Here is a 21,140-nt window from a genome sequence, read left to right as displayed (position 1 = left end):
AGTGTTCGTGTCTGGGGTGGATTAGTGAAGGTGCATGTGGCAGAATTGCTGGTGGACGCTTGGTTTTAGTGTGAGAAGGGCAGTTATTTTCATTGTAGGCCCAGATGGTTTATAGTTATAATCTAACAGGGAATACGGAAAACAAGGGAAATTTGGGGAATAGCTTATAAAATACGGAAAACAAATGGTAATTTCGAGGTATTCTCTCATGATTTATACCTGATACCTGGTCAGAATAGTTTTTGTAGTTACTATGTAAAGCAGTGGTGTTTCATTCTTAGCACTCTTGGAGGGTCTTCTCAGGAAGATTTACTACCTGTAGCACCTGTTTCTTGAGCATCTGCTGCGTACCAGGCACTGTTGGAGGCTCTTTACACACATTTCTGATTCAGTTGGCACATGCTTTTACCTTACATTTTACAGATAGTGAGATGAAGCTCATAAGCATTAAGTTCAAGTTGCCCAGGGTCATAGAGCTAGTAAATGGCAAAGCCAGGCTTTAGGCTTGAGTCTTTATGCTTCCAAAGTTCTGGCTCTTTCCATGTGACTACATTTGCTGAAATTTATACTTCAACTTCTGGATTTTCAAATTGTCCATCTGCAAGAGCAAGGTGTGGTTTTCTATGATGGGTTTCCACTCAGAAAATACCTGACTGGTCATTGTTTGGTGTGGCATTTTAATTATATCTGGTGCTTTTTCTGCTTGATGAAGAAATTAGAAGATCTTCGGTCAGTTCGTCAAGCGAACGTACAGGTAACTTAGGGAGTATGAGAGAGGCAGTGCCTTTAAATGTCAAAACATGGTTTATACAGGGAAGTATCATTTGGTCTAGTGAACTCGAACCTGTATCTTCTCAGTTCCTCTTTAGTTTTTACTGGTTATTTAAATAGCTCAGTAGCTTTTTACATGGACTTCTTTTGACCTGTAGTTTGTCAGCCTTACAAATAAGACATTGTTGGGTAACTCTCTTAAAAACGTGCCTTTTTTGGGTATCTAATATTCCCTACAGAATCCATTTCTTTTAATCTTAAAAAAGAATATCTTTTTATCATAGATGGATACTCTTGCATTGTGATCCTTGTTTTAGTTTAATTCCTTTATATTTGCTAATGTTTCTCCTAAGTGAGCATTTTACACGCTTGTCATCTGAAGAGCTATGAGGGTGGTGTGGTGGGAACAGTAAAAATACTAGCAGTTAACACGTACTGGACACTTACTCTGTATTGAGCACAATTATAAGCACTTCATTTGTTTTTTAATGTTTTTATTTTTTAGAGAGAGCGAGTGAGCGAGCGAGCAGGGGAGGGGCAGAGAGAGAGGGAGACACAGAATCTGAAACAGGCTCCAGGCTCTGAGCTGTCAGTACAGAGCCTGACGCGGGGCTCGAACTCGCAGACCGTGAGATTATGGCCTGAGTCGAAGTCAGACTCTTAACCGACTGAGCCACCCAGCACCCCTATAAGCACTTTATGTGTATAAACTTTGTATGTTTATAGTAACCCAGGGAGGTAGGTGCCATTGTTTCTTTACTGATGAGGAAACTGAAGGATAGAATAATTAAATAATGTGTCCAAGATTACACGTCTAGTAAAAGACAAAGATGAGGTATGAATTCAGGGAGTCTGGCTTCAGAGAATGTGCTTCTAACATCTGTGCTATACCGCCTGTAGTACTAGTGTCCTCCTGTGATAAAAAGAGGGGTGGAAATCCTGAGGGCTAAAACTGAAATCAGTGCAGAGGAAAAGGAAAATTGTTGTTGAATATCTACCTCTTACCTTTGGTATAGAAAACAGTCTAGATCTCAGTTCTGTGGTAGCCATCCAGTACTGTCAGGCTGTTTCCCAAGATGACTCATGGTAGGGTTTATTGGAGGTTATCTTCCAGAATAGTCTGTCCGGTAGAACTTTCTGTGATAACGAAAATGTTCACTGCCTGTGCTGTTCAGTATGGTAGTCGCTAATCACATGTGGTTATTTTGAAATGTGGCTCTGTAACTGAGGACCTGAATTTTAAATTTTATTTAATTTAAATTTACATTTAAATAACCACCAGTGCATTTTTAGAACTTACCTTAATCCTAGGTCTGGTCATTTGTTTAAACCCCTTAGAAATTTGATCTGGTCACAGGCTCAAAGCAACTCCTTATTCCAGGTCAGGGCACATTAACCAGCTATGCAAGACTGATGTATAAAACCAGAATTCCAGTTTATTAACGATATGTGCATTTTGGTATGATTAATATAAACTTTTTGAATTTTTTTTTATTTTTGAGAGAGAGAGGGAGAGAGAGAAGGGGGGGAGGGGCAGAGAGAGACAGACACACAGAATCCGAAGCAGGCTCCAGGCTCTGAGCTGTCAGCACAGAGATCGACACAGCGCTTGAACCCACCAACTGTGAGATTGTGACCTGAGTCGAAGTCAGACGCTTAACTGACTGAGCCGCCCAGGCACCCCAATATAAACTTTTTTGATATGTAATTTGCTTATTGGTTCCTAATTAGTATACCAGTTTAATTTTTTCAAATAAGAAACAAAAGTTAGAGGGACCCGAAGGTTCAAACCTAGTGACTGGCATATTGTATTTATGTGTGTAGACTTTACCTATCAGGTTCAATCATAGTCGGGTGGCTTAGTTGGCATGAACTCAACCAGAGAAGTGAGATATTTGCTGGACAGGGACTGAGGCCACCTCGGTCCCACACTACGTCAGGGATGGGTGGTTTTTCCCTGTGGCAGAACCTCTTTGTTTGCTTTTATTTCCCAAATCCTTTTCTCATTAAGGCACGTGTTTTTAGACTAGTTAGTATATTCAACTTGAATGCATTCTTGACTTTATAGGTCTCGGAAGCCCTTTGTTTTCCTTCAGGTGCCTTTATCACTGCTATGATCCATTTTGTGTTCATTTTTTACTCTAAGAAAGCAGTTGGATGTTTTTGCTTCTGTGTAGCCTCTTTTTACCAAAACAGATTTATTAGCTTATTTAATTTGGTCATATAGTGTGGGGTAGAGTAAGAACATACTCATAAGAAATAAATTAGGTAGTACATTCTCTTTGCATTGTATCATGTTATTAAAAGAGCTTGTTTTTAGCTTACTTTATCGTTACTTTGGGACTTGTTCCTTCTGCTCTTAAAGTACCAAATTTGTATTTTAGGAAGTTAACCTTTCAGGTGTGTGCAAGGTGGGTTGAAGAGACAGAAGGCACGGAGACCAGTTAGTTCACGTGAACAATGGGGAGGGCAAACCGAAGCAGCGACAGTGGGTGTGAGGAAGGTGGGGAGGACTTAAAAGATGTAGGTGATAGGATCTACAGAACTTGGGGACTAGTTAAAGGAGTAGGTGATAGGTGAGTACAGTATGAATTTTAGGTTTTTGCCTTGGGCACCAGATGGATGTTTACTGTCTTTTCCAAGATAGAGAGTACTAGAAGAGCAGACAGGAAGTGGGAGTGGGGGAGGGAAAAAGAATGAGTTCCAATTTATAAGGAATTTGAGTTTCCTATCAGTGAATCCTCCAAGAAAAGTGTCTAGTGGGAATATGAACATCAGAGAGAGCAGGGAGAGAGAGAATGGGTTGGGAATTTTTATTTTCTTTCAGTGGTAGCTCACTTTACTCAGAGTTCTGTTTCTCAGAGTGTAGATCTAGAAATCTACATTATCAGTGTATGGGAATGTTAACATAAAGGAATGGGCTATAACTCAGTTCAAATGACCTTGATACTGATCAAGAGGTATTACCACTCTCCTTTTTTTCTGAACCTGAGTATTCAGATTTAGATGCAAAGGAGTTTGCAAATTAAGTTCCATGCATCTGGTGACAAAAATTAGGGGGAAATAGCCTAAACAGTGAAGGTTCTGGATCAAGTGTGACATGGGAAATGAAAATTTGCTCTTCTCTCAGCCTGTCTCAATTCCTGACTGCTTCTCATCTAGCTGTGATAAGTGTGATTATGGTTTTTTAACGACACATTTTTAACATCACAGCATGAGGTCTAAGGACAAGCTAGCTGTTTTGGATCCTAGTCAGTTGAAGAAAAGGTGAACTATTCAAGTGGAGTGAAAATTAGCTGTGTTGGAATTATTGAGATGGTGTATCAGTCTAGTGGGCATATATTTAAGGGATTTGTTAGGCAAATGTTTACTCTATGTTGTTTTCACCTTATTCACTAATTCCCAGGTGAGCTGTAGCTCCATGATTTTGGTAATGAAAACATGGAGATTGGAAGAGTTCATTATAGCTACAGTGAATCAGTACTTACTAAAAAGATTTTTTGAATACATTATATATGTCTATGCTACAAAATTGATTGATAAGGTACAAAAAGGAGTGGACAGTTAAAAAAAAAAGTCTGCAACTTTTTTTCCCTCTGGCTCCAGCTATTCAACCATATTTTTGCATAGGTTTCATATACGTGTGTGTGCTGTACATAATTCTTCTGAATCTTGAATTTTTTTAATATAAAACATGACACGGTCATTTTTCATATCAACTCCCGAAGAGCTCTCAAATTTTTTGAAGAGATAATTTAGAAGATGCATACTGATTTATTGTAGGTGCTATAATTTGTGAAACCAGTCTGGACTGATATTCATATAGATTATTTCCAGTCTTTTGCTGTTACACATAATGCTGTAAAGAATAATTTAGTGTGTATGTCATTTCATGTATGGAGAAGTAGATCTTCAGGACAGATTCCTAGGAGTAAGCATCACTAGATACACACTTTTAAAAATCCCATAGACATTGCCAAATTGCCCTCCAGTTATACTGCAACAGTACCTACTCTCACAGGTTTTGCTTGAGAATATTCTTTTTTCCTGACACTCTTAATGGTGTTATGTGGATTTCAAGCTGATTACTTTTTAAACTGTTCTTCTCTTTTTCCCTCCCATAACTTTTTATTATGAAAAATTTCATATATATACATGGGGGAAAAAAACAATACAACAAACACCTGTATAGTCTTAACACCTAGACTCAACAGTTGTTAACATTTTGCCGTATTTGGATCATTTCTCTGCTCTCTGCCTCAGTCCCCCCCTTTCCTCTCCTTATCCCCTCTTCCCTCCCCTTGTCTCCCTCTCATCCTTTCTCCTTCTCTGTCTCTCACCTTCTCCTGTCCTCCCCCAAAATACGTATCCTTTGTGGTGGTTAAAAATTTGACAGTGAGTTGCAAACATGATATTTCATTCTCTAAACATTCCAGCACCTGTCTCCTCTAAGAGTAAGAATAGTCTCTTTCTCTAAAACCACATAAGCACACAGCCATGTACAAGGTATATATCTATCTCTCTATATATAATCTATATACATATGTAACCACACATTATAATAGTCATATATTTCATACATTTATAAAACCACAATACTATTTTTATGTCTAAGAAAATGAAAATAACTCCATAATGTAATATCAAATATTCAGTTAGATTTTCCTAATTGTCCCAAGAATGTCTTTTCTGGCATGCCCCCCCCCCCCTTTTGTTTTAATGCCAAGACACCCTTTGTATTTGATTGTTCTATCTCTTTAATTTCTTTTCATTTAGAACATTCCCTCTACCTTTTCCCCTCCTCTCCCGGCATTGTTTTTGAAGAGTTCAGCTCAGTTGTCCTGTAGGATGTGCAACATTCTTCATTTGTTTATTTCCTTATGGTATCATTTAACTAGTTTCTGCAGGTACTATGTTTCCTGTAAACTGGAAGTTAGGTGAGAGGCTTGATTGCAACCAGGTTAAACATTTTGACAAGAATGTTTCATCATAGGTGAAGTGTACTTTGCATTGAGTCATGTTGGGAGGCACTTGATGACAGGTTATCCCATTATGAGCTATGCTAAATTTGATCCCTTGGCTGAGGTGGCAATAGCCAGATCTCTCCTTTTTAAAGGTACAATTTTATCCTCTGCTATTAGAAAGGAATTTACGGGACGGTATTTTGGCACCTTGTAAATACCCTGTTCTGTTACAACATTTCACCCAGTGGTTTCAGCATCCTGATCCTAGAATCAGTTGTTATAATGAGAGTTACAAAATTGTGGTTTTCTATCATTCTGTCTACATTTATTAGCTGTCATTCACAGAGGCCATCCCTGTTTCTTCTCCTTTCTTTTGTGTAGCATCATACTCTCATGGACTTTTTATTTAGTGTGTTAACAATCAGAGTCTTTATTGGTGCTCAAATTGTCCCAGATTGGCTAATGAGAGCCCCTTCAAGGTAGTTCCTGCTTCTTTTTAATATGATCCTATCAGTCTTTGTTTCTTGACTCTTTACTTTCCCTGCATTTCAGACACCAGCCATTTCTCCAAGAAGCTCTGATTCCTTTTAGTGGGGAATGGTATTTAGAAGCCCAAACCATTGTTGTTGGGTCGTGTCATTGCTTCTAGACCTTTTCAACAGAGCTAAAGAGCATATTTAAAAAGAACCATGAGATCATGTTCTGATTCAAATTTAGTATTAACAGGGATGTTTTTCTAAACCCGTTAGCCTTTTGATTTTTCAGCATTGTAAGGGACCATATTGATGTGTAATGGCCATCAAGTTGATATACAAATTGTTATGGAAATAGGCAGATACATAACTTCATTCATTACTGAGCATGTACTCAAACAGGTACTGTTTGATTATTTGGGGAATACAGAACAGAATCAGATATGTACCTTGTTTCCAGAAGCTTGCAGTCTTTAGCATAAAAAAGCATAGTATAGGGTGAAGACTGGTAGGGATTGTGAGAGGTAGACACACAGTGTTTTACAGTTACTCTTTGAGGCCTGAGTGGAAATTAGATGTGATTGTGGGTGTATTGGGGCAGGGGATGGCTTTCATAGCAAAGATAAACAAATGAACGATGGCTGGCAGGCAATGGTGTGTATTGCCTATAGGGCGGGACAAGTAAGTAGTTCTGTGAATGTTGGAGTATAACTTGGGTGGTAGGATTGAGGGCAGATAAATTTGTAAAAATAGATTGTAACCAAATCTTGGACTTTATCCTTTAGGCCATACGTTACAAACTAGTAGCCTGTGGATTGAGCTCCACAGATTTACTTGGTCTGCATAGATTTAAAAAATTGAGACATTCCTTGTCAACACTGATTTCTGGTTTTGTCTGAAAATTGGAGCTGGAGAGTGGCTGCTTTTTAGAGTCAGGGCTTGTGCTTTCCTGGTTCCTGTGTCCCCTGTAAGTTTGTCTTTATCTATTTGGCCCTTACAAACTTCTGATCTTGTGATCCTGCAGGATTGGAGGAGGGGTGTGAGGGTGGTGGATGTGATTTGAGAGGAGAGGTGACTGAAAGCTTGAGCAAGACCTGTGCTTTAGAAAGATCACAGTCGGTTTGGAGGATGTTTTGGAGGAGCGAGACAAATACGTAGACTATTGGAATATTCCAGGGAAATACAAGATAGTAACAGATGGTGCAAAGGGGATAAGATGAGACATTTTTAAATGTAGAATGGTTAGATTGTATTGATAGATGAGAGTATGTGTGTGTATGTATTGACGAGAATGTAAATCAAGCTCTATTAAAACATGATGTCCTGTTTTTAAAAAGCTTTGCATTCATAAATTGATTTCTGGAAGTTAACCACATGTTTTCATTATCTATTGGTTAATTTTGGAAGATAGTGGTAATAGTTCCATGCATTGTTGTCACTGTGTAAAGTTTAGTTTTGTAATAGGCCAATAGCATCTTTCATCAAAAAATCTAACTCTGACCCAGCTTTATCAGAAAGTTGTGGATGAAGTGAATATTTATGATCTTATCATTTTCCTTATAATTATGGAGCTAAATATTCAGGCAAAAATATTAATAATGCTATATACTTATTTTTAAAGAGCTGCCTGCTTGTAATTCATTTTCCCCATAGTGTCTCTCAGAAGTTAATCCAAAGGATAATGAGTTGACATGGAACTGTCTGGTACACTTAAAATCACACCTGTGTTAAAACCATGTATGTGGTTACGTATTTTGGGCATCTTCCCTGTCTGGGTGGGGCATGACTTGATCCAGTTCCATCGTCAATGCCATTACTCCAGGTATTTAATAGCATCACCAGCTTAGGCAGTCTGAGGGAGATAGACATGCAGAGCATGTAAGTGACAAGACTGGGAGTGAGAGTGACTCACAGTGACAGAAGCTATACCAGGATTCTGTGTCATAAGCTTTGGCTTCAAGGGGTGAACAAAGATTGGTTTAAAGGGCATTTGAAAATACATTTTTGTTATAACTTACATATAGTATAGAACACAAAGCAGCTGAAAAAAAAAACCACAAGTCAGCTGAATGAATTTTTGCATATGTATATACAGCACACTGTGTAATCACTACCCAAATCAAGATATAGAATATTTCCAGAGCCTCTTGAGGGCTTCCTCATGTTTATGCCTCACCCAGTCCAGACCTCCCAAAGGTCTGTTCTGGTCTTCTTCACTGTAAGCTAGTCATGGCTGTTTTTGGATTTTATACAAATGGAATCATACAGTTTATAGTCTCGTGTTTTTTTTTCCCCTGCTTGTTACTATGTCTGTGAAATTCACCCATTTTGTTGTAACAGGTTCCTCCCACCCTGCCCCGTGCATTATTCCATTGTATATATAGTCCGTGGTTTGTTTATTTTATTGTTGATGAATTAGTTGGATTGTTTCCAAAATTTGGCTGCTATTATGAATAGCACTCGTAAGGTGGACATAAGCACTTGGTTCTTTCGGTTATAAAAAACCTAGAGTGGAATTACTGGGTCATAGGATAGGCATATCTTCATATGTAGATACTGCTAAACAGCTTTTCAAGTGCTCGTGCCGACTTACACCCCCACCTCTAATGTGGGGAGTTCCAGTCATCGCTCGGTTTTGCTAGTCCTTTTAATTTTAACTATTCGGATGAATGTGTAGTGGTATCTATGACTATAAGCTATTGAGGTATAGTTTACATGCAGTAAAATGCACTCAGTTTAAGTGTACTCTTTGAGTTTTTAGAGCTATATACGCTCATGACCACTACTGTGATCAAGATGTAGAACATTTCTACCCCCTTGCCATCAAAAAAAACCCCCCAAACTTCCCTCACTCCCTTTGCAGTTCCCTCACACCTGTCCTTGGCCTCAAGTAGCCTGCTTTCTATAAGTGTAAATTAGTTGTGCCTGTTTCAGGTGGACGTGTGTAGCATGTGTAGCATGCATATACTGCAGGTACTCTTGTCTTTAGCTTATTTTGCCCAGTGTAATATTTTTGAGATTCATTCCTGTGGAGTTAGTTTTTCATTCCTTTTCTTTGCTTAGCACTGTTACGTTACACAAGTACACAACAGTTTTGTTTATCTGTGCTCCTGCTGAAGAATATTTGGGTTGTTTCCACTGTTTGTTGTGAATAAAGCTTGTGTGAACATTTGTGTTCCAATTTTTGTTGGGACATTTCTCTTGGGTATACCTAGGAGTGGAATTGCTGGGAAGTGTAGATGTATGTTTAGCTTTTCCCAAAATCGTTGTACATCCTTACGGTTTTCCCTACAATATATGAGAGTTCCAGTTGCTCTACAGCCTTAGCAGCACTTGGCATTGTCAGATGATTTTAGCCATTCTGACACATGTGAAGTAGTATCTCCTTGTGGTTATAATTTACATTTCTTAAGGACTAATGATGTTGAGCATTTTTACATGTGCCTGTTGGCCATTTAGATATCCTCTCTAGAGGAGCGCTTTTTCAAATCCTTTGACCCTTTTAAAAAATGGAGTTATCTCTTTCTTACTGATTTGTGGGAATTCTTCACAGTAGCCAGGAAACAAAATTCTTTGTCAGATACACATATTGCAGACATCTGTTCTGTGGCTTGCTTTTTCAGTGTCTTAATGTTGTCTTTTGATGGACAGAAGAAAAGTCTTAATACTTACAAAATCTAATTACTCAAGTTTTTCTTTTGTTGTTACCGGGTTTTGTGTCCTGTTTAAGAAACTTTGCCTACAGTCTTAAAAATATTCTAGCATCTTTACGGTTTTACTATATTAAAATAACTTTTTTTTTATGGTTGAACTAGGAATCAAGATTCATTTTTCCCCCATATGGTTATCCAGTTAGCTCAGTGCCATTATTTACACATATATTAAAAAACTATTGAAAAACTGTTGAACACAAGAACATATGAACATAAGAAGCTTTTGTTTTTACAGAATTAACCATCTTTACAATAGAGCAGTTAAAAGAAAAATAATGTAAAATAAGAAACAAAAAGAAAAAATTCCTGGTAACTGTTAACATTTAGTATTTACCTTCCTTCGTGTACATACTTTTTCTTTTATGTACCTTTCATATGTTTTTCACATGTAAAATTGTTTTGCAAACTGCTTTTAAAATTCAGCAATACTTGTGGCATCTTTCTGAGCCATTTTATATTTCTTTATAATATTTTGAAGGTGTGCCTTATGTGTATGAATGTGGAAATAGCTAACTAGTTAAACTCTTCCTTTGTTAGACATTTAAATTATTTCTAATTTATAACAACTTAAAGCTGGCTTGTTCCTTCTTATAGTCTAATTTTTGAATACATCCATGAGTATTATCTTGAGTATTAATTTCTAAGAGGTGGAATTGATGGGTCAAATACACATTTTTAAGAACCTGGTTATTTTGTATGGCCAAAAGTTTTATCCATTTTCTGTTACTTATATGGACATTAATATTCTTTATATTTTCTCTATAAAATTGCTGTTTTCTCCACGTTCATGCCATTTTCGAGTGTTAGTAATTAAAAAATAATACCAATTTGGTTAAGGAATTAAGTGATTTCTGTAAGTACTAGTGTTACTGGGTATGTTATGATGCTTGTCGCTATTTTTGTTTCTTTTGTGAAGAAAGGGAAATGTGTAGAATAGCTGTAGTTGTACTCTTGTTGATTTAAATCCAGGTGCCTTGGGGAATTTGGCGGAAGGAAGTCACCAGGGTAGGGAACTTCTGAGTTTGTTGTGGCTGGGACAGTGTTGCCTTTTTGTGATCAAAATGGCCATTTTTGGTAGAAGCCAGCTGCAGAAATATTTGCTTTACTCAGTGACCTGTCTGTGGCGAGCTTAAGCTGGTCCCTGCTCTGGCCAGACCCTGGCTTCAGATGCTCTTTGTGAAGCTCTTTGGGATCACTCACTGCCTCAAGGACACTCCTTCCTACTAGCCTGCTTTGAGCTAGGAGGCGAGGTTCTGCTGGGAATTTCATGTACTTTTTAGGTAGGCTTCTGTTTATTTACATTCAGTGAACCCTACTTCCACTCCTGGTTTTTGTTTTTTTTTTTAATTGTATTTTATAGAAATTTCTTGAAATGTTTTATATATGTGCAGGGCATCCTAGCCAGGTTTCCAGTGCCAATGTAGACTCTTTTATTTTGACATTGCTTTGATGATTTCAGTTGCACCAATCAGAAATCCCAACCTTGACACCTTTGTTTCCCTCCTAAGTCTTGTCTGGTTTTGTTCTTTTTCATTCTAGCTTTCTGTACTTAGTTACAGTGATTCCCCCACCCCTTTCTCTAGTGTCTTGACCCAACAAGTTCTTTATTGGGGAAACTTCACCCTTTCCTCCTTTCTTGCATAATTAACCTCTGCGTGTCCTTCAGAGCTGATTTCAAGCATCAGTTCTTTAGGGTTGTGTCTGGGTCGCCTAGGTACCCCTACAGGTTGGATTCCCTTGTCACATTCTTAGCACTCACTTCTTTTCCTTCGCTGCTGTTAACATAATTGTACTTGATAAATGTATTGCACAATCCCCCACTAGACAGCTCCTTTGTTAGAAAGTACTCTTCATGGGGACAAGGATCATGTCTGTCATGCCATATTCAGCTCATAGAATATTTCCAGCATACAGTGCATAACCTATAGCTGCCCAGTTGAATGAGGGAATAAATTTGGGAGGGCAAATGAGAATTACCACGTTGTATCAGAAGTTTATATTCACTTTAAAAATGAATGTATTTGTTCCTTACATGCTTGGTGTTTCCAGTTTCAGTATCATCTCTTAATTTTAAATGACTTGATCCTGAACTCCTTTCAGGGGTCAAAAAGCATCCCTTCTTTCCCTCTGCCTCTAAACCAGATTTCTAAATCTGTCATTGACTTCTAATCTCTCCAGATTATTTTGCTAATACTTAAACTGTCATTCTGAAGGATTTGTCAACTGTTGTAACTGCTGATTCTTTCCTCCTCCCCTTTCCGTGTGTGTGTGTGTGTGTGTGTGTGTGTGTCTGTGTCTGTCTGTGTAATAGGATCACTATTCCTGGGAGTTGGTTCCTTAGGTCAAGTAAATTGGGTAAATTCCTCATATAATCTCCTCTTGGAAATTCACTTAATAGTTGTCATTTTAATAATTTGTTTCCCAACATTTCCCAAACTTTCTGACCCCAGAATGCTTTTCCTCTATTGTGGTTTAAAACCGATGCAATCTAAGAGCTATTCTTGACTGTCATTTTTGTCATTTCATCCCAACTTCTTGTATTCAAGAGTTCTCTATCTTCTTGTCAAAGTAATGAGGGAGGGAGCTAGCACTTGTTAAATGCCAGATTTACATCTGTTATTCCTTTTAACCTTCTATAACTTTGAGTGAAAGGTAGGCTTATTTTCTGCATTTTAGCATGTGAGGAAACTGAGACTGGAGAAGAGAGGTTGTTTTTTGTTTTTGTTTTTTGCTGAAGGCCACATAATGGGTTTTATCTATATCTGTTTATCTGCCGTGTCTACAAAGCATTGTGTTCTTTCTCTTGTGTAGAGAAAAACACTCTTCTGCTGATTTGAGAAACTGCACCTCCAGCTATCACTTAAGTTCCGTTTGAGGAGTGTTAGCCTCAGGAGCCGCAGGGCCTCTAGGCTCTTGGTGGGCAGCAGCATTGGTGCTTGAAGAGATGGAGAAGAGAAGGCTGAGAAAAGCCTGGACTCCTCGTGCCTTTGTAAGCCCTCATGCTTTCTTCTCTCCCTCATTCCTTGCTTACCTCATTCTCTTCAGTTCCAGGCTTTCCTACTGTATGTGACTTCTTCGTTGGAATTTTAGGTTGGCTTTTATCAGTAACATAGGAGCTAATATTTATTGGGTGCCTGCTTTGGATGTAGCAGGCTGTCCTCTCTAGCCCTCTAAATAGCCGACTCACTTAAAGTCACATAGTGTTGAACCTGGGATCTTAACCCACCTCTGTTTTTGTTTTTGTTTTTGTTTTTGTTTTTGTTTAGCCTCAGTAAATTTTTTCATAGGGAAAACCTACCTAAGCAATTAAAATCTATGAAATCATGGGTTTGATGTTCTAGTTATTTTTTATAATATATATTGAAGTCTATGGCTATTAAACATTAAAACATCATTTACGTACCACTGAAAATCACCTTGAATATTCAACCTTGGGAAATGTTCCTGTAATCCACCCTTTTAACTTTTTCTCTTTATCTGTTTATTCATGAATGCTTCAGTATGTATCTGTAAAAGAGGAGGACTTTAAAAACAAAGCAAAAGATTGTTAAAAACACACACAGAGCACACAATTCCATTATTATACCTAAAACATTACCAATATTCCTTGCTATCAAATAGTCTGTTTATATTTGCCTACTTGTCTCAGAAATAATTTTTGAATTAATAAACTTAATTTTTTAGAATAATTTTAGATTTACAGAAAAATTGAGCAGACAGTACAGAATTTCATGTATTTTCCTTCCCCTTGCAGTTTTCCCCACTGTTAACATCTTACATCAGTGTGGTACACTTGTTAAAATTAATGAACTAATATTGATGTTTTATTATTAACTACAGTCCATAGTTTATGCAGGTATCGTTAGCTTTTTTTTTTTTTTTTTTTTTTTTTTTTTTAACCTCACGTCCTTTTTTTGCTCCAGGATCCCATCCAGGATGCTATCTTAACATTCAGTGGTCATGTGTCCTCAGGCTCTTCTTGGCTGTGTCAATTTCTCAGATTTTGTTCTTGATGATGTTGACAGTTCTGAGGAATTTTGGTCAGGTATATTGTATTGCCCTCTATTGAATTATCTTGTTTTTCTCATAAATGGTTTTTTAATAATTGTTTTTTTCAGTTTAGGGGCAAGACTTGGTTTACACCTTGCATATAGTTAATAGCCTCTTAAATCTTTTTAATCTATAAAAATTGCCTCTCCCATTTTTTTTTCTTGTGTATTTATTAAAGAACTGGGTTGGTCATTTGTTGTGTGTAACTTTAAAAATTCTGGATTTTGCTGATTATATCCTCTTTAGGTCTACATATTCTCTTCTTGGTATTTCTTGCAAATTGGTAGTTAAATCCAGAGGTTTGTTGGATTCAGGTTCAGTGTATTCGGTATTAGTTAAAAAACAAAAGACAACACAACCCGTGCTTGCTCTCCTGTGCCATGGCGCTTTCTTATTTTTGTGATATTCTCTGTTCTTTCCAAGTAGCTGAGTTTTGAAGAAACCTAAGACTCTTATGCATGTACATTTTTCTGAGTTAAAAATTGTATAATTAAAAAAAAATTGCATCATTTATTGATGGTAGGTAGTGCAGCAGTATGGTGGCAGGCGTGTCTACATGTAGTTGTCAATTTTGCCAAGGATGATGATGACACAATTTATGGTATTGACCATCAGTATTAGAGTATTATTCCTGTAGGTTTTTATTTTTAACCTTCTCCTTTTCCCAATTCAGATATGTAATGACTTTTGCTACTGTTAGTATATACTTAAACTTTATTTTAAAAAAAAGAATTTGAATGATTACAATGACACATACATTGTAGGAACATAAAAACAAAATAAGTGGGAAAATGAAGATGAAAGGAAAAATAAATGTAGGAAAATAAGATGAAGGAAGGAGTAAAGTTATGTAAAAATGCACAGAATAAGATCAGTTGTCATAGGAGGGGCACAGATTAGGCTCTGCTTGTCGATAGTGTTCTTTGTAGCAGTTTGCAGGAATTTTGTATTTTTAGATGACAAATATATTACTTTCCCCAGGGTTATTTATTTATTTGGTGTTTGTACTCAGTAATGCCAGTCTCATTGCTTATTTGGAATGAAGTGCCTGCTAAGATGTGGGTCAGGTTTCTCAGTGTTTGGTTTCAGAGCTCATTAGAAAATCAGGACTCAGTTTTTTCTGTTGTGCCTTCTTTGTACAGTTTTCTTACAGTTTTGATTCGTTTATCCTGTTATATAGGTTTTTTGTTCTCTAGTCTCTGTCGTAGAACATGAATGAGATATTCTTGGGACATTTAGTTTTGAAAACCTTTGTTTATTAGTAGAATAAAGTGTGACTTCATAGGAAAGAAAATAAGAATTTAAGAATGTTTCACCAGCAGAATATGGTGTCTTTATAACTTTGGCCATATCAGATATCTTTTTTGAGTTTTGCCTATTGTATTCACACTAAATAGTTCAGGTTTCTTCCGTTTTTTCCAGTTAAAGTGGCCGAAAATCCTACTTAAAGCTGGCTTAAGCCAAAACACAGAATTTGTAGTACGAAAAATGTAGAGGTAGTTATGGATTCAGGTTTTTTCCTCAGACGCAAAGTGATACCTCCTGGTGACCCATCTCCACACTCTCCCTTGTGGTAGCATGAGGAGGGCATCAGCACCTCCAGCTCTCATCGTCTCATGTTCAAGCTCAGTGGGAAAAGAGATGTCTTTTCTTGTGGCTTCCATAGAGGTCCTGGGATTCGAAGCAGAACATGTGCCCACCTCTGAATTCATCGCTGTGATTAGGAGATATGGGCAGAAAACAAAGTGTCACCATCAGCCTCTTAAAATTATAGCACATTCTTCTCTGGCCCCTGAGTCAGGTTCTTGCCCTGCATGTAAACTTTCTGGACTTTCCATGTTAATTATTTGATAACAAATATTTATGGAGTTCCTACTATGAACAGGCACTATAAGGACTTAAAAATATTACATTGTAAAGTTTTTAATGTTTATTTATTTTTGAGAGAGAGAGTGGGGGGGGGAGGGGCAAAGTTGGAGGGGGACAGAGGATCCAAAGTGTGCTCTGTGCTGATGGCAGAGCCTGATGTGGGACTCGAACTCATGAACTATGAGATCATGACCTGAGTCAAAAGTCCCATGCTTAACCGACTGAGCAACTCTGGTGCCCCCAAAATATCACATTGTAAATTGGTAAATTGCCTTTCCAGTTGCTTGTAGAATTCTCTATTTTTATGTTATTATGGAAATATAACAGTTATTTTGGAAATAAACTATAATTTTTATTTTTGTCTTTATTTGAAGATTTTATTTTTGTAAATGTTTATTTTTGAGAGGGAGCGAGTGGGGAGGGGCAGAGACAGAGAGAGAGAGGAAGACAGAGAATCCCAAGTAGGTTCCAAGCTGTCAGTGCAGAGCCCTATGCAGGGCTTGAACTCACAAACTGTGAGATCATGACCTGAGCTGAAATCAAGAGTTGGATGCTCAGCTGATTTGAGCCACCCAGGTGCCACTTAAAGATTTTATTTTTAAGTAATCTCTACATCCAACATGAGGCTTGAACTTACAACCCTGAGATCAAGAGTTGCATGCTCTACCGACTGAGCCAGCCAGACACTCCTGGAAATGAAGTATACTTTTTAAAAGAAAATTGATGACTTTAAGATTTTCCTCTGGTTTATAGACCAGTTTTTGGCTTAGGAATTTGATTATTTTCAACATCAGAGTAATATCACCCTTTGAGCCTTTTTTCATTTACATCCCAATCTTGGTAGCTGTTTCTGTTGTTTCTTTGTAGAATTTTAACTCACCAGTTAAAAGAAATGTGGCTTGTGGATTTTTTTTTCCCTCTTAAATGCAGCAGGAAATGTTCCTTTGAGATTTGTTTTCTGATCTTCCTCTCAATTCTGTATTCTCTCAGAGTTAATGAAAAATTTATTATGATGGCGACATCTGTGTTCTGTGCTTTGTAGAACATCTTGGCTGATTGCGTATAGCTGAGTCATTCATAAAGTTATTACAACAGTGGAGTTGAACAAAGAAGTCCAGTATCTCTTAAACTTATATTTGGGCTTTCCATCTTGACTTCATTACTTTGTGTGAGGACTCCCAGAGTGCTACCGTCTACCCATGTTCATATGTACTCCTGCAAAAAGAGTCTGAAACGTACAGGTTGACCTTACTGGAGCATGTGTTCAGCAGTAATTATCTGCTGTTGAGACTAGGTGCTTTCAAGAGGATGTGCACCAAAAGCACAATGTGAGAGATTTAGAGGACTTAGGCTAGAAAAGCATTTTAAGAAGACGGACAGAATGCTCTGTAGAGTCCCTTTCAGCTCCAGAATATAATGAAATCTCTGGCTTCAAGCAGCGAGAACTCTCCTTACCCAGTTGCCTGCAGGAAACAGACAGTGTGAAGGGAATCAAAGACATCCTTGCTGTGCAGCAAGCAGCAGGAATCCTTCACTAAGGCAGCCCTAGCCCCTGGCTGAAAGACAGATTCATTTGTTCGCAGGGCCCAGTGGATTGTGAGGCACATAACTTCATTCTTATTTGAAACCAAGGTCAGCCTAGGATATGAGGACAATGGACTACATGAGAAACTAGAGCAAGTGTAAAGTTTGCTATAAATGTAATTAAGGGATGATAAAATGTGACCCTTTATAGGTTAGCTTTGACAACTCTTTGTGCTCTTCCTAGCTAAAGAAGCAAAATTTTGATTGCCATTGTTTTCTTTTTTTTTAAGTTTTTAAATTTATTTTGAGAGAGAGTGGGAGTGTGCAAGAGGGAAAAGGGGGGGGGGAGAGGGAGGGAGAGAGAGAGAGAGAGAAGAGAAGAGGAGAGGAGAGAAGAGAAGAGAATATTCCAAGCTGGCTCTGTGCTGTCAGGGCAGAGCCCAACTCGGGCTCAATCCCATGACCCTGGGACCATGGCCTGAGCTGAGATCCAAAGTCAAACGCTTAACCAATTGAGCCATTCAGGCGCCCCAATTACCATTGTTTTCTAAGTCAGTCAATACACAGTTGATTGTGTTTGTGTATGTATAAAATTTTAAACACTGAGACTCTACTAACTTGGCTGGTTAGGTCTCTGAAAGTAAGTATACATTTGAGAAATCAGCAGTGTTTAGAAAATATTAGAGGGCTTGTTTAAAGGGTGTAAGGTCTGAATTGAAAAGATTTCTTTGTAGGACCGACTTTCATTCTATAGATGCTTTTTCAGAGTTAATAATGAAACAGGAAGCATATTAGATGGTGAAAGCTTTGAAAGTCTTTGGAAGGTTTTTTTTTTTTTTTTTTTGTATTTTGGTGTTTTTAAAATACCATTAGTTAGTAGGGTTTAAGTTTTAATACTCTTAAAAGCTGTGAAACTGCATTTCTTTAAAATATTTTATACTTCTTTAGGAATTTAGCTGTCTTCTTTAGTGAACTGGGAAAGAGTATAGCTTTATTTCCAGAAATAATTTTAATACCAGAATATTTAGTTTTGAGAATTCTTGTGTCTATTGAGGCAGTTAGTGTACTGGTATGCTCAGTAAGCCTTTTTGAATAAATAATCAGTTTAAAATGAAAAAGTTCCAATATGATTGTGGTATGGTCTGACTGTAATTGAGTCAGACCCATTGAGAGTAGATATAAGTCACATCATCTTCCTGAAAATGATCTCTTCCTAGAAAAAAATGAGAATATCCATTATATCAGGGAAAAAAGTTTTCCCTTTCTGTATGTTCTAATGGTCTTTTAGAAACATGGTGAACTTTGCACTCTCATAAAAATAGGTCAAGGATTTTGATTCAGTATGTCATATAGCAATCAGACCTTGTTGTGCAGACATGTTCACAAGTTCTCTGATTAAAGTTTTTTTGGCTTGTGAGAGTTGATAGGACTAGGAAGGGTTGCAGCCAACCCCTATGTTTGGAATGGGAAGTTGGATTAACTCAGAGTGGGGTTTGGTGCTCTGGTGTAGATAACGAAATCAGGTGTCCCGCAGGTCTCAGATGATGTCGAAAACATGAGGTGAGGTTTTAGGTCTCTTACCCGGAAGTCCTCTCAGATGTTATGGAGTATGGGTTGTCGGATATATGGAGGTGGCAGCGTTATAAGACAAAACACCTGTACTTAAGAGTTTTTTTGTTTTTTTTTTTTTTTTTGTTTTTGTTTTTGTTTTTTTTTTTTTGCTGAGTTCCCTTAGTTAGCTGTCTAGAAGCCTCAGGCATTGAAATGAATTTAGGTTAGTGTCTTTGTTATCTCAGAGTGCAGCTAAATTCTGAGACCTAGCTTAACCCCACCTGTTCTCCACCTTCATTGAAGGGTAATAGGCCAGAATCAGGGGGACAGGTTGCGATGGCCAGTTCCGTAAGTAACAGTGGGGAAGTGCCAGTTCCTGTGTTTGGAGGTGGCCTGGAAGAGAGGATTGAGAAACCGGAGTACTGTGTTGCCCATTGTCTGTCAACTGCATCTGAAAATCTATAGTGGACCAAAAAAAAAAGAAAGAAAGAGAAAGTAAAGTAAACATCATCTGTATTTACTTCTGGATATTTTATATATATTTTATGTTTTATTAAGTAAAAATGGGATCATTACGAAAGTCCTGATTTGTAGCCTTTATTCACTTCATATTTCTTGAACTTTTTCAGTGTATTTTAACTTTCCATATATTGTAAACTTCCTTCTGGGTCAATAAATATACTCCTGCAACAGGATTTTTATTTGGTGGACACATAATATTCTGTCTTCTGGATGGTCTGTAGTTCATATAACCAATCTCTATTGTTGGGCATTTTTTCCTTTGCTGTAATGACAGTGATGTGATGAACATATTCTTAGCTGTATTTTTGGACATGTCTTTATTTTTGTCCATAATTTAATTTTCCACACTTGAAATTGCTGAGACAATGATATACCTGTTTTTCAAGTATTGAGTATGTATTGATAAGTTGCACAGGAGAGGTTGTATAGATGGGTAACAAGAAGATAAAATTTGCAAGTAGATTAGAGGAAATTGCTGCTCCAGGGAGTTTAATGGCAAGCAAAGGAAATGAGAGGCAGTATATTTTAGGGAAGAAAGCAGGGATTTTGGAGTCAGATAGAATTGCAAATCTGCACTTTTGACCTCTCGCCAATTATTTGCTGTGTCTTGTCTTCAGTTTCTTCCTCTTTATTTTTTTTTACTTTTTATGTTTATTTTTTGAGAGAGAGAGACAGAGTGTGAGTAGGAGAGAGGCAGAGAGAGAGACACACACAGAATTCGAAGTAGGCTCCAGGCTCTGAACTGCCAGCACAGAGCCTGACTCGGGGCTTGAATTCACGAGCCGTGAGACCGTGACTGAGCCACCCACGCGCCCCAGTTTCTTCCTCTTCAAAGCTAAGGTACCTGTCTGGCCAGAGGTGGTATGAGAGTTAATGAGATCACAGTACAGTGTGTGGCACATAGTAGGCACTTTGAAAATATGAATGTGCATCCCCCTCCCACTTTATCCTTTTTTGGTAAATTTTCATTTACATTTATCATTTTCATTGAAAATGAGGTTAAGCTTGTAGTTTGGTGGTCTCCCCTAGTCCTGAATAAACTTCCTTATTGGACCACAGATGCTAATTGACAAAGGCTCAGATGTACTTAATCTTACTGTTTAATTCTCTCCTGTCTCAGGATTTGTGGATCTTGGATAAACCGCATTGGGATTGGGTTCAGAATGATCCGACCTGGAGCTTGCTGGGGGAGACTGTTCCTTCTTGGCAGCTGAATCTGATACTGGGCCTAGTACAGCTGAGGACCCTTGTGGCTCTGCCGGAAGTAGATGACTTTGTTACATCCTGTTCTCTGTCATGCTGCTTAGAACAGAGATTTTGCTCCCCCCATTCATATATCTAATCCTCCTTTCCAGCTTCTGTGAGAGCTCTGAAAAACCTGGGGACATTTTTGAATGCTGGGTGGTAGTTAAGTGGACAAGGATGCCTTTTTACCTATGGAGTCACTCATGAATAAGGTGCTAGCATTTTGAGGTGTACTGCTATTTCTGAGGGTCACTAGGTAAAAAATATTTTTCTACCATTCCAGCATCTTAACACAACTGTAAACTACAGTTGTTAAAAATGGACTTAACTCATTCTTGGGAAAAGAATTTGTTTTTATTTAAGTTGTCAAATTACTGTTTATAGTGTATAACAACTTACAATTAAACAAAATAAAACATCACTTAAAACTATGCAATGTAGTGTTAAACTGTTATCAT

At 37.7% G+C, this 21,140-nt stretch overlaps 1 protein-coding gene across 7 annotated transcripts in view; it reads left to right on the top strand.

The window, feature by feature from the left end:
- Positions 1–21,140, top strand: part of FBXW11 (F-box and WD repeat domain containing 11) — a 119,979-nt gene that overhangs the window by 9,273 nt on the left and 89,566 nt on the right. The window contains exon 1 of one of the 7 annotated variants that reach the window (XM_019450314.2): positions 12,755–12,910. The exons of 5 other annotated variants lie outside the window; for them this stretch is intronic. In XM_019450314.2, the coding sequence (XP_019305859.1) occupies positions 12,866–12,910 (45 nt within the window). In that variant the 5' untranslated portion in view covers positions 12,755–12,865. Of the gene's footprint in view, positions 1–12,754; positions 12,911–21,140 lie in introns of those variants that run through there. One more of the 7 variants, XM_019450310.2, reaches the window with a different exon arrangement.

Source organism: Panthera pardus, unplaced genomic scaffold (assembly GCF_024362965.1).
Source record: "Panthera pardus isolate Hobbes unplaced genomic scaffold, ASM2436296v1 HiC_scaffold_2, whole genome shotgun sequence".
Classification (NCBI taxonomy): Eukaryota; Metazoa; Chordata; class Mammalia; order Carnivora; family Felidae; genus Panthera; species Panthera pardus.
Note: the sequence above shows the minus strand (reverse complement) of the source record. Positions and strands in the feature narration are given on the sequence as shown.